Source organism: Odocoileus virginianus, chromosome 5 (assembly GCF_023699985.2).
Source record: "Odocoileus virginianus isolate 20LAN1187 ecotype Illinois chromosome 5, Ovbor_1.2, whole genome shotgun sequence".
Taxonomy (NCBI): domain Eukaryota; kingdom Metazoa; phylum Chordata; class Mammalia; order Artiodactyla; family Cervidae; genus Odocoileus; species Odocoileus virginianus.
The window spans coordinates 83,505,053-83,519,793 of NC_069678.1; the positions used below are offsets into that span (position 1 = coordinate 83,505,053).

Genomic DNA, 14,741 nt, shown 5'->3' on the forward strand with positions numbered 1-14,741 from the left:
CAGCTAAATCTTAATTCATGACCACAACCTTACCTGTCAGCTCTTGGTAAGTGGGTTTCCTTCCTCCATTTTTTCTATATCATATAGAACACCTGAGAGGTCTACAAGTTCATTTCTCAGTAATTAAGCTTAATTTTTATTTTATCCTATCATTCCACTGGTTGGAGAAAAAATAGAAACTAGCATAAAATTTTAAAAGAAATTGTATTTCAATTTAAAGAGAGAGAGAGGACCAGGGCTAGCTGCCGAGAGACAGAAAAAACCTTTCTTGGGTTTCCCTTCTTCTACCTGATGCTAAGCTCTGGATAGAATACAAAGTGGTGAGGTATGCGGTGGTGATGGGAGTGGGGTCAGGTGGAGCCTGGTTTCCAGTGTCTGGCACCCACTGAGAGAATCTCCCTCCTACGAGGCCATCAGTCTCCACAGGTCACTGTGGCACCTTCATTGGTTGTGATGTTATCATTTCAAGACTGTAAATCTCTCCATGTATCTGTCTTGGCTTCCACAGGACCCAGTATTGGTTGGGTCTTAATGGATGCTCAAGAAATACTGGAATTGACTCTTCCGAAGACCTCTTGGTCACCAATGATACATGAAAGAAAGTTGGATGTCCATGCTAAGTCTGATGCTGAGAGCCCCAAGCGGGCTGCACACATGCAGATCATTTATTCTTCTATGGTTTCCTAATTCATTTTAGGGTTCATAGAAGATTCACAAGTTTACTGCATTTGAGTTTCATGCACCCCACCTACTGTGACATAGAATTTTAGAGACACAGAGGTCTTAGAAACTGTTGAAAGTGAAAGTGAAAGTTGCTCAGTCATGTCCGACTCTTTGCCACCCCATGGACTGTATCCATGGAATTCTCCAGGCCAGAATACTGAAGCGGGTAGCCTTCCCTTTCTCCAGGGGATCATCAACCCAAGGATCAAACCCAGGTCTCCTGCATTGCTGGTGGATTCTTTACCAGTTGAGCCACAAGGGAAGCCCAAGAATACTGGAGTGCGTAGCCTATCCCTTCTCCAGTGGATCTTTCCAACCCAGGAGTTGAACCGGGGTCTCCTACATTGCAGGCAGATTCTTTACCAACTGAGCTATGAGGAAAGCCCTTGAAGTTGAGATGCTAAGTAAAGTAAGTCCCAGAGAAAGGAAGTAAATTGTCCAAAGGAACAAAACAAGTTAGCAAGGTTGGGACTAGAACTCAGGTCAATTAATGCCAAGTTCTGTGTCCTTCCACAAGATGATGCAGAATATACCACATCAGCCCCATGAACGATATCAGATCCATCCACCAAGTCTGGTCTGTGGGTTACATTGGCCCCATATAATACTGGCTTAAATTTCCTTTCTTCTTTTATAAATTTTTATTTGAGTATAATTATGTGTAATGTTGTGTTAGTCTCAGGGACACAGTAAAGTGAGTCAATTATACATGTATCTACTGTTTTTAGAAACTTTTCCCATATAGGTCATTACAGAGTATTCACTAGTGGCTTGATTTTCAAAATGTTGGCTACAGATAGATATCTATTGTTTACATGTACCACTTTGACTGCTTACAGCACCTTGACCGTCTACTGTGTCCATGTACCACGTCACTTACAGGTACCATGTTTCATGTTGATTGCAAGTATTCTATTGGTTTCAGTGCCCCTAGAGTAGGTTATATTATCACCTCCATTATTTGCTGCTTTCACTGTAGAAGGAATATACATCCATCCCCACTGCCACGTGACCTGCATTAGTTTTCTGTGGGAGGAAAATACTTCCTGCCCTTTTGCCATGAGGCTTAACCATAGGATGTTTTTGACCAATAGGATGTGAGCAGAGAGATGAGTGTCACTTCTGAGTGGAAGCTTTAAGAGGTATCATACTAAGTGAAGTAAGTCAGATAGAAAAAGACAAATATTATATGATATCGCTAATATGTGGGATCTAAAAGAAAAACACAAATGAACTTATTTCTGATAGTTTCAGCTTAGCTCTTAAAATGATGGCTTACACCTTGTCTTGGGATCCTGGATGAGCCCCCAGGATGATAGACGAAAGTTTATGGTATTCCATTGGATTCGTGGTCTCCAAAGAAGAAGATTTAACTCCAGGACCAAAGACAGTCTCAGTCACTCGGACTTTTGTGTAGTAGAAATTTTGTTAAAGTGATAGTGACAGAAAAAAGTTTATGACATAGATATCAGATGGGGGTAGAAAGATTACCCACCTCGCTACTGTAAGCAGAGCATTGAATAATTTTCTGCTAACTTCTGAGAATAGAAAAAATACTTCAAGGCTGTGAAAATTTTGCCCAGACCCTTTCCTGTAACATACATCCTTGGGATGACATCAGCATGAGATTAGCCAGAAGGAACAGGTTAACCCAGAGCTCAAGGCTATGGAAGTTGTACCCAGACCTTCCCCCATAGAATACATTCTGAGCTCAAAAAAAGCATGTCCTTGAGCAAGAGATTCTGCTGCCTATGAGGCCTTCATGTTTAAGGAGAAGAATGTGAAAAAGAAAGAATGTTCACCTCCTCCTTAAAGGGCCTTTAGACTTGGACTCCTTATCAACCTGACCAAGTTAATGCTCTAACTTACAAAATAGAAATAGGTTCACAGACACAGAAGACCAACTTATCTCTACCATGGGGTAAAGGTCAGGGGAGAAGGATAAACATAGAGCTTGGAAATAATATATGACACTACTACATATAAAATGGATAACCAACAGGGGCCTACTGTATAACACAGGGAACTACTTTCATTATGTCTTAATAATCTATAAGAGGAAAGAACCTGAAAAAAATAGATTTATATATACAAACATACATATAACTGAGTCAGTTTGTTGTATACCTGAAATTAACACAACATTGTAAATCAACTATACTTCAATTTAAAAAGAAAGAAAAAAAAAATATCTTCCCTTATGCCTTCTTGTTTGTAAGCTGGAAGAAATGTTCCTTATCTGTCTTTATTTCTTCCTTCATAAGCATCAGTATACATCCATTCACACTTAAATAGAGTACATGGAAATAGATTAGAGAATGAAATTAAATGACTAAAGATTAATTTTTATTCCTCCATTTTAATGTGATGCATCTTAGTTTCTAAAAATTTTGTAATCTAACAAGTATAATTTTACCTAGTCTGAAAGATAATTATATATAAAATATTGTCAAAAGTTGTATTTTTCTCCTGTGCATACATATTTTACTCACATGGTTCCATGCTGTATATTCTTCACAATAACCTGTTATGTAACATATTATTCTATTGTTCTTCTGATCATTCTGTCAGATTCTTAAAAAAAATGTATTAAAACATTAGGGAGGGAGGTGAAAGTGAAGTTCAAGAGGGAAGGGACATATGTATACTTATGGCCAATTCATGTTGATATATGGCAGAAACCATCACAATATTGTTAAGTAATTATCCTCTAATTCAAAATTTTAAAAAAGAAACAATGTATAAAAACATTAAAAAAGAGTTATCATGTATTAATATTTCAGCCATTATTCCTTTCTCTCTGTCATAAGACTAGCATTTTCAAGATAGAACCTCCTACTTTGGGTGGGATCGAAGAATCCAGTGGCAGAAGGCCACAGTCTATTTACATCTGACATTGAATATGAACATAAATGAACTTTCACTGTTGTAAGCCACTGAGATTGAGTTATTGTGCCACAATGTAGCAAGTTGATCAAGACAGCCATGTTGGTTTCACTTCCACCTTTGTGCAACTGACCAAGTACTATGTTGTTTAAGATGTATAATGTTGGTTTTATGCATTATAGATACTCCACCTTTTCTCAACATTGGACATTCTACCTTAGACTCTGCCTGCCTCCCAATTCACCAGGCCACTCTACCCTTCCCCATCACTTTGAGAAAAGCCCCCTTGATGTCCTTGTTTCTCAGACTGTAGACCACAGGATTAAGCAGGACAGTGAAGACATTATAAAAGAGTGAGATCTGCTTGTCTTGCTCAGGGGAATATCTTGAATTGGGTCTCATGTAGATGTAGGTGGCTGGAGCATAGAAGAATGTGATCACAGTCAGGTGGGAAGCGCAGGTGGAGAAAGCCTTGCAGCGGGCCTGCATGGACGTGAACTTGACAATGGCCTGGGCAATACGGATGTAGGAGGCCACAATGAGGGTCAGTGGGGCAACAACCATGAAGACACTGATGACCGAGTCCACCATCTCAACGACATGAGTATCCATGCAAGCCAAATTTCGTACTGAGGGGCCTTCACAGAAGTAGTGGTTGACCCTGTTGGGCCCACAGTATGGCAGCCTCATGGTGAAAAAAGTGTGGATCAGAGAGAAGAAGAAACCACAGGCCCAGGTCCCAGCAGACAGCTGTGTGCACAGGCCCCAGCTGAGGATGACAGTATAACGCAGTGGAGAGCAGATGGCCACATACCGGTCAAAGGCCATGACGACAAGCAAAAAACACTCAGTCAAGGCCAGGGCACCAAAGATGTACATCTGTAGCCAACAGCCAGCAAAGGAGATGGTCTGAGATAGAGAAAGAAGATGCACTAACATCTGGGGCATGGTGGTAGTTACACAGCCTATATCTAGCAGGGAGAGGATACAGAGGAAGAAATACATGGAAGTGTGGAGATGCATGTCCAGGCATACCAGGGTGATGATGAGCCCATTGCCCAGGACTGAGCTCAGGTAAAGAAGAAGGAAGGCACTGAAGAGGATCCTGTTGGTCGTGGGGTCACTGGAGAAGCCAAGCAGGATAAATTCAGAAACCCAGGTTTGGTTCTGACCTGGAGACATCCACATGATGGGCCTATAAGAGGATCACATTTATTTAAATGCCATCTAAAATATGATAGTCGAATAAGAACTGGAGGCAGACAGGCTATGATTTTAATTTTGAGTCCACTACTCACCTAGAGGCTTGCACAGTTACTTAACCTCTCTGAGCCTCATCTGTAAAATGAGGCTAATAACACTCATCTTTCAGGGCATTTAGGAAGAGTTGGGGCAATGTATACAAAGTATCTCGTATTAAAACAATACCTTAAAACACTAAGTAGTAATAAATATTCATTTGCAATCTCCCAGGCTTATTCCCCAACCCTCAGAGGAAAAATTGGTTGCTCAAATATCTAGTAACAATCAACTTACACAATATCATCTCCAGCCCCCAAACCTGCAGAAGTGCTCTTCCCTTCTGCCTTAAGGTCATTTGTCTGGATGTGTTACAAGCCTCTCCTCACCCTGAGAACATGTTTCTTTGACAACTGACAATAAGAAGCTTTATCAATAAAGGGTGACAGAGGGGCAAAGTGATGATAGAAGGAGGAGATTGAGGTTGGGGCTTCAATTTCTCCTTCCTCAGTTACTCACCTGGAATGCCAGTGGGTTGGTGGGGACCATACACAGTCACATACTCAGGCCACACACATTCTCCCTACCCAGTGATCACTTCTAGGAGAACTCTGGCCTGTGACTCCACCCTAACTTCCAGTTGCAGACTGTGTATTCCTGTGGCAGTCACATCCTCTCTGAAAAAGTCTGAGCTTAGTTTTTTTTTTTTTTTTTTCTTTCTGGTTAGAGAAGATAGTGGTGTCAAGAGGAGGAGGAAGAAGGAGGGAAAGTGAAAGTCATTCAAACATGACCGACTCATTGCAACCCCATGGATTATACAGTCCATGGAATTCTCCAGGCCAGAATACTGGAGTGGGTAGCCTTTCCCTTCTCCAGGGGATCTTCCCAACCCAGGAATCGAACCCCAGTCTCCTGCATTGCAGGCAGATTCTTTACCAGCTGAGCCACAAGGGAAGTCCAAGAAGGATGGAAGTAACTCCTAAATCCTTAGGCCCTGTGAACTCTTCTTTAGCTATAAGACAATAGCTGCTTTTTTTCTTTTTTCATTTGCTACTTCTGGATTTCTTCAAGTTCCTTTTTATACCTTTTAGCAGTTATCTACCTTTAACTAGTCTAGTTAAGGCTATGGTTTTTCCAGTAGTCATGTATGGATGTGAGAGTTGGACTATAAAGAAAGCTAAGCACCGAAGAATTGATGCTTTTGAACTGTGGTGTTGGAGAAGACTCTTGAGAGTCCCTTGGACTGCAAGGAGATCCAACCAGTGCATCTTTAAAGAGATCAGTCCTGGGTGTTCATTGGAAGGACTGAAGTTGAAGCTGAAATCCAATACTTTGGCCACCTGATGCGGAGAGCTGACTCATTTGAAAAGAACCTGATGCTGGGAAAGATTGAGGGCAGAAGAAGGGGACGACAGAGGATGAGATGGTTGGATGGCATCAGCGACTTTATGGACATGGGTTTGGGTGGACTCTGGGAGTTGGTGGTGGACAGGGAGGCCTGGTGTGCTGTGGTTCATGGGTCACAAAGAGTCGGACACGACTGAGCAACTGAACTGAACTGAACTGAACCTTTAGCTAACAATTCTGTATAGTAAATTTTCCCTGTTCACATTACTGGTGTGTTCTGTCTCCTGCCAGGATCCTAACTGAGGCAGATACTAAATCTATGGGGAATGAGTCTGATAAGGAACAGAATGCTATATAATTACAAGCTATCTATCCATAAAGTAATAACTAATTATGAAAGTAAAAAGTCGTAGCTATCAGTGGAGAAGTTGGACATCTTAACTGAGTGATTCAATTAATGTCACCAATAAGGAGCAGATAGACACCATGTGTCTCCCTATGTGAAATCCTTACAATAGACCACCTATATATTATTTGAGATAAAAAAGCAAAACCTGAATCTAATCACGAGAAAACATCAAATAAACCTAAATCGAGGAATATTCTACAAAATAATTAGCTTCTAGTCTTCAAAAAATATCTATCATGAAAGACAAAGAAAGTTCTAATCTGTAATAGAAGCAAGGAAACCAAAAAAAAAAAAAAAAACTATTGCAAAAGGTAAACCTGGAAAGGGGGAATACTACAAATAACATTAATTTGATAACTGATAAGCCTGGAATATGAATTAGATTAGTTTAGATATGTGTCAGTGTTAAAATTCCTGAACTTGACAACTACTATTCTCTTACATCTTAGAAACTGTTCTCTGAAGTATTAAAGGATAAATGAACATGATATTTACAAATTATTCTCAAATAGTTCTGGAAATTACAAGAATAACAATGCTAAAAATTTAATAAATGTAGTTATGGAACATACAGGATTTCTTTGTAGTATTCTTTCAGCTTTTCTGAGGGTTTTTTACTTCCAAAAAAAGTTTTTGAAAAAAAATTTAAGTGTGAAATAAAAACTCTTTCATAAAAATAAAAAGTGAGATAATTTAAACGAAGTTCTTCAAGTAGAAAGAAAGTGACAGAAACAAAAAAATTTTAAAGGAAGGAAGAGCCCCTCAAAGAAAGGTTAAATATAAATTAATAATGAACATAAACCAATAATAAAGTTTTGTGAGATTAAAGATTATGGCAACAATACACAAGAAGTAGAATTAGTAACTAGAGTTAGTGTCTAAACATTTTGCATAGCTGGAAAAATGGTAAAACTAATCTCTAGAATTAGACTGTAAAAAATCAAAGATTTATGTTAAAGTATCTAGGAAAAATCAGTAAATGAATGAATACTATATAAAACCAACAGCCTAAAATAGGAGAAAATTAACTAATAAAAATGTTCATTGTTCCAAAGTCATGCTCTTTTAAGAGAGGAAGAAAATCAAACAAAAAATAGCCAGCTCAATAGAAAATAGGTGGAACTTAACTATGTATGCAATTACTTTAAATACAAAAGGACAAATGCTTTCATCAAAGGCATATTTTCAAACTGAGTTTTTAAAAACCCTATATATTATTCACAAGATGCATACCTTATTCAATCTGCAATTAGTAAATATATCAAAGCAACATGTAGTTCACCTTAAATAATGTTGCATCAGTTATATCTCAATAAAGCTGGGGGCGGGGTGGGGGGAAGGAATAAACCTGAATGTAAGGACATAGATACACTAGGAAGAAAATATATCACGCAAATATTGACTGAAAGAAATGTCGCTTCATGAAACATTTGTCAAAATAGACTATATGCTGCATAATAAATGTAAACTCAAAAAATCTAAAGCACGAAAATCAATCAGAATATACTCTCTAAACCATGATATTGGCTAGAAATCAATTTCAAAGTAAATATAATGAGTAAATACCTGACTTCTTTGAAATTAGCATCCACTTCTAAATAATTTGGCTTCCCAAGTGGCTCAGCGGCAAAGAATCCTCTTGCCAATGCAGGAGATGCAGGGGTTGCAGGTTCAATCCCTGGGCTGAGACGATCCCTCAGAGAAGGAAGTGCAACCCACTCCAGTATTGCTCATGGTTCTGCCTGGTCGTGTCCAGTTCTGTACAACCCTATGGACTGCAGCCTGCAAGGCTCCGCTGTTCGTGGGATTGATTCTCCTGCAGGCAAGAATACTGGAGTGGGTTGCTATTTTCTCCTCCAGGGTATCTTCCCCACCCAGGGATAAATTGAACCCCGCATTCTGTGTCTCCTGCGTTGCAGGCGGATTCTTTACCTGCTGAGCCATCGGGGAAGCCTTTAATATTCTTGCCTGGGAAATTCCACAGACAGAGGAGACTGGCAGGCTATAGTCCTTGGGGTCACAAAGAGTCAGACACAACTTAGCGGCTAAACAACAACAACAGCTAAACAATTTGTGGGATAAAGAAAATCTAAATGGAAATTAAATACATTAAATAAATGATGATTAAAATAAAACATTATCAGTGCTTAGGGCAAGAACTTTATAGCCTTAAATTCACATATGAAAATATTTTTTAAAGGCTAAAATAAACTGAACTTTTCATCTCAAAAAGCTAGCAAAGGAGCTACAAAATCAAACCCAAAAAGAAGTTGAAGGAAGGAAATAATAAAGATAAGAGCAGAAAACAATGAAATGGTAAAAAAGCTTACAATGGAAAAAAGTTGACAGCACTCAAATTTTTCCTTTGAAATAATACCTAAATCCTTAACAAGTTTGGTAAAGAATAGTAAATAAAACACGAATTACCAACATCAGGAATGAAAAGGGGAATGTTACTACAGATCCTGAAAGTGAAGTGAAAATGTAAGTTGCTCAGTAATGTCCAATTCTTTTCGACCCCATGGACTGTACAGAATTCTCCAGGCCAGAAAACTGGAGTGGGTAGCCTTTCCCTTCTCCAGAGGATCTTTCCAACCCAGGATTGAACCAAGGTCACCCACATTGCAGGCTGATTCTTTACCCGCTGAGCCACAAGGGAAACCCAAGAATACTGGGGTGGGTGGCCTATCCCTTTTCCAGTGGATCTTCCTGACCCAGGAATCAAACCAGGGTCTCCTGCATTGCAGGCAGATTGTTTATCAATTGAGCTATCAGGGAAGTCCACTATAGATCCTACAGGCCTTTAAAACAAATTTCAAAAATTACAACTTTATAACAATAAATTTGACAGTTAAACAAAATGGACAAATGAAAACACAAACTTCCAAAACTGATAAAGAAGAACTAAAAGTTAGGAGAGTTCACTGTCTTTCCAGAAAATTGAATCTATAATTTTAAAATATCCTAGAAAGAAAACTAGGTCCAAACAGATTTACTGGCAAAGTTTTCTAACATTTCAGACAGGAATAATACCAATCATAAGAAGCTCTTTCAAAGTCTAGAAAAAGAGTGAAATAATTTTATGAGACCAGCATTAACCCAATATCAAAAAATAAGAAAAACATTACAAGAAGGAAAACTCATAAATGAATCTCATGGATGTTGATGCAAAACTCCTTAACAATATATTAGAAATGTTAATTTAACAATATATTAAAAAGGATAACACAGCATAATCAAATTGGGTTTGATTACTATAGGAACTCTAGATTGGTTTAGTATTTGATAAGCAAGTACTGTAATTCATCTGATTAACACAAGTTAAAGGAGAAAAATTATGTGATATAGAAAAAAGATATAGAAAACTATCTGGTAAAATTCAACAATCAATTAAGATTACAAATAAACCTCTTAGCAAAGTATAAGATAACTTTCTTAATGTGACAAATATTATCTCTAATAAAAGAAGTAACCTACAGTAAATGTAGAACTACAATGAAATACTAACAACTTACTCCTTAACACTGAAATTTAAGCGAAAGTGTTCAGCATTTGAATTTCTACTATCCATTGTACTAGTGGTCATAGCCATTGAAATAAATCAAGAGAAAGAAATAAAAGACCAAAGGATTGGAAAGAAAGAAACAAAACTGTCATTACTTGCATAACACCTGGTTGTGTAGGTAGAACACTTAAAAGAACTCAAAGACAAACTGGAATTAATAAGCACACAAATATCCAACATGTTGTTCTATACCAAAAACTAGAAAATAATTTACAAGAACATTTTAAAAAACCAAAGATGTAGTAATAACTGTAATAAAATATGTAGGAAAACATTATTTAAGAAATTAAGGTAGAAAAAAAAAGAAATTAAGGTAGGGACAACTAAGTGAAGAAGTACATCATGTTCATACATGGGGTTGGACAATTCAACATTATAAAGATGTAAAATTGATTTATAAATTCAATGCAATCCCCATCTAAAGGCCAGAATGTTTTTTAACAGAAAGCTGACAAGCTAGTTATAACATTTATACAGAAAATTTGAAGAATCTCGACAAAAAACCAAAGCTGGATGACTTACCATATATTAAGAATTACCATAATGCTGCAATAATTAAGCAAGTATGAAATTGGCACAAAAATAAACAAATAGATCAATGAAACACAATAAAGTCTAGCACAGACCCATGAATACAGAGTCCATCAATTTATGACAAAGTTGATCTCACAATGCAATGAGGAAAGCACTGTCTTTTCAATGAATTCTGCTGGATCATGTGGATTTTCACATAGAAAAAAAAATTCTTTCTGTATACTACCTCACCTTGTACACAAAAATTAATTTCAGATAATCATAGACTTAAATTATAAAGACAGAACAATAAGATTTTTAGGATCAAACACAGAAAAATATCTATGTCACCTTGCAATAGGCAGAGATTTCTTAAAGTTAATGCAAAAAGCATTAACTATAGAGAAAGAATAATAAATTATATACCTTCATATAGTTACATATACAGATAATTATATGCAATTTTATATATCAGGGGTCTCCAACCCCTGGGCCACCAGAAACAGTCCATGATCTGTTAGGAGCCAGGTCGCACAGCAGGAGGTGACCAGTGGGCTAGCAAGCAAAGCTTCATCTGTGTCTCCCTGTCATTGGCATTACCACCTGAACCGTTCCCATCCCACAACTTCCCCTGTTCCTGGAAAACTCTTCCACAAAATCAGTCCCTGGTGCCAAAAAGATGGGGGACCACTATAATTGCACATAATTATATACACAGATTATATTAAAATGAAGAACTTAAGATTTGTATCCAGAATAAAGAATTCTTACAAATAAACAGAAAAGCAAAGCCTTCCCAATAGAACAATGGGCAAAATATTTTAAAAGACACTTCACAAAAGAGGCTATCTACTCAGTCATCAAGTAAAACTCAACCTTATTAGTCATGCAGGAATTGCAAATTAAGACCACAGCTCAGCACCATTACACACTCACTGAGACAGCTAAAATGAAAAATAAATGGTGTTGGCAAGAATAACCAAAACTTTCTTACACTGTTGATGAGAGAATAATCTGTACAATCCCTCTGGAAAACACTTGGTGGTATTTCTTAAAATAGAGCGCTTCCCTGGTGGCTCAGATGGTAAAGAATCTGCCTGCAATGTGGAAGACCTAGGCTCAATCCCTGGGTCAGGAAGATCCCCTGGAGAAGGGAATGGCAGCCCACTCCTGTATTCTTGCCTGGAGAATTCCATGGACAGAGGAGCCTGGCAGGCTACTGTCCATGGGATTGCAAAGAGTCAGACACGACAGAGAGACTAACACTTTCATTTCACTTAAAGTAGAACATATGCATTCCACATTACTCAGCAATTCTACTCCTAAACATACCCCACATACATATATATATATACATATACTCTAGGAAAGACATGTACAAAAATGTTCAGAGCACTAATCAAAATACCCCCAAAGAGGAAACTACCCACGTTTCGATCAACAGTAAAATGGATGAAAAACATTGCAGTGTGTTCATGTAGAGGCTGCATCTGGTGGGGGTAAAATCTCACAGGAAACATCAGTCCATCCTCAGTCTTCACTATCCCTGCCCCCATCTTCTCACCTGACCACTGGATCACGTACATATCCCTCAAAGCCATCCCTTCCTTTGTCCTGGGTCAGGAGCCCAGAATTTCTCATCCATAATCTTGTAGAAGTCCCTCCTTAGTCTCCCTGCCTCTGGACTCTTTTCCTTTAATGCATTCTCCATTTGGACTACTATAAATGATTGGTGAAAATACAACACTGGCCTGGCTGTCTCCTGCTTAAAACTCTTAAAGCGTTCCCAAAGCCAGATCATGTTAGACACAGAGCCCTTCCTAAATGACCTACCTCATGTAGACTTGAGCCACAGCACCCAGCTCTGTTCCCCATCCCATCTTCTCCATACAAGCTTAATTCAAGCAAACAACAATGCCAATTTCATGTAGTGTCTCTTCCTCTATCACATCTGCAGATGCTTGCCTAGATCTCTAGCATGGAAGAAATATCCCCTGTATCCCCATCACCCACACACACTCTGTTACACAGCCAACCTTTTCCACTTTAGGACCCAGTGGAAACAGTGACAGATTTTATTTTCCTGGGCTCCAAAATCACTGCAGATGGTGATTGCAGCCATGAAATTAAAAGATGCTTGCTCCTTGAAAGAAAAGCTACAACCAACCTAGACAGCATATTAAAAAGCAGAAACTACTTTGCCAACAAAGGTCCATATAGTCAAAGCTATGGTTTTCCAGTAGTCATGTATGGATGTGAGAGTTGGACCATAAAGAAGGCTGAGTGCTGAAGAACTGATGCTACTGAACTGTGGTGTCGAAGACTCTTGAGAGTACATTGGACTGCAAGCAGATCAAACCAGCAATCCTAAAGGAAATCAGTCCTGACTGTTCACTGGAAGGACTGATGCTAAAGCTGAAGCTCCAATCTTTTACCTGATATGAAGAACTGACTCATTGGAAAAGACCCTGATGCTGGGAAAGATTGTAGGCAGGGGGAGAAGGGAATGACAGAGAATGAGATGGTTGGATGGCATCACCGACTCAGTGGACACGAGTTTGAGCAAGCTCCAGGAGATGGTGATGGACAGGGAAGTCTGGCGTGCTGCAGTTCATGAGGTCACCAAGAGTCAGACACCACTTAGCAACCGAGCAACAACAACGAAGACCCAGCTTAGCATTATCCCACTAGGAAGCCTTTTCAGACCTATTCCACCATCTCCCACTCCCAAACCTTGATTAGATGCTTTCTCTATTTCTCAGAACCCCTTGTGGTTATTGGCAAGTTATAACCCTGGTAACCCTAGAAGGTTCTGATAAAAGCTCTATAGCATCTCGGGAAAAATTTTTCCCTCTCATATTAGCTTTGTTCTCACTCATTGACTTAGAATATCTATTATAAAGTATGGATAAGGGCGTGAGTATATAACCTCCTTTCAGAAATAGTAATAGCTAATGTTTAGAGAAAAATTTCTATGTGCCAGGCATTGCTCTATGAACTTATCCTCATAACAACTCATTGAGGTAAGTCTTTTTACTGATGGAAAAAAAATAAACTAAATCATACAGAAAGTAAGTGATTTGCTCCAAATTATACAATTTCTGTGATGGACCTGGGATTTGAACCAAGGCATTTTGGCTTCAGAGCCAACTCTTAATCATTAAATTCTCCTGCTACATGGGAACAGGCTCTAATTGGGAGGGGTAAAGAATGCAAACTGCCCCTATCTGCTCCTCCATTTGAGTTCCTTGAAGTTTGGCACGAGATACTACAGAATCATGGCCTACAGTTTATGACCTCCAGATAAGACAGAATCAGACTCCTCCTAGGATAAAGAGATAAACTGGAAGCCATAGACTTTCTCTCCTGATAAAGCTTCCTCCATCTCTCCCATCACTCAGATATGGGAGCCATGGGGTTACTCTGGAAGTAGAGGGAATCCATAGAAAGAGACTTGGGAAATACCACCTGCATGCACGCATGCTCAGTCACTTCAGTTGTGCCCAATTCTTTGTGACCTATGGACTATATAGGTCCTCGGTCCTTGGGATTCTCCAGGCAGGAATACTGGAGTGGATTGCCGTGCCCTCCTCCAGGGGATCTTCCCGACCCAGGAATCGAACTCATATCTCCTGCGTCTCCTGCATTGCAGTCAGGTTCTTTACCTGCTGAGCCACCTGGGAAACAAATTACCAGACCAGAGCTTAGTAAATCCTTGTAAAAGCCTCCCTCTTAGTCAACCTTGATTTCCATAGGAACGGGGACATCATTTAGTTAAAAAAAAAAAAAAGAATGTCTCCTAAGATCCCATTAGTCCAGCAGTCTCTGTCTCAACTTACACTAGCCACGGTCTCTAGAGGGGCAGTGGGTCCTAATCATTGTGGTCACTGATGTCATTGTTAAAGAATTCTCCCAGCACAACCACCGTTGTCCTTTCATGACATCTATTAGCTGGACTTGGAGATCTGGAGCTTAGGAAATTCATTTTCCGTTTCTAGCTCCTAGAATGTGGGTTGGCAGAGAGGACCTTTCCATATGTATTCCCTAAATGAACAAATG

The 14,741-nt window shown here is 39.0% G+C and overlaps 1 protein-coding gene across 1 annotated transcript; it reads right to left on the bottom strand.

Annotated features, from left to right (window-relative positions):
* Nucleotides 1–3,849: 3,849 nt before the first annotated feature.
* Nucleotides 3,850–5,490, bottom strand: LOC110151353 (olfactory receptor 2A5-like). The gene has a single exon (XM_070467170.1). The coding sequence runs from the start codon at nucleotides 4,795–4,797 to the stop codon at nucleotides 3,850–3,852; it is 948 nt and encodes a 315-aa protein (XP_070323271.1). The 5' UTR covers nucleotides 4,798–5,490.
* Nucleotides 5,491–14,741: the final 9,251 nt, after the last annotated feature.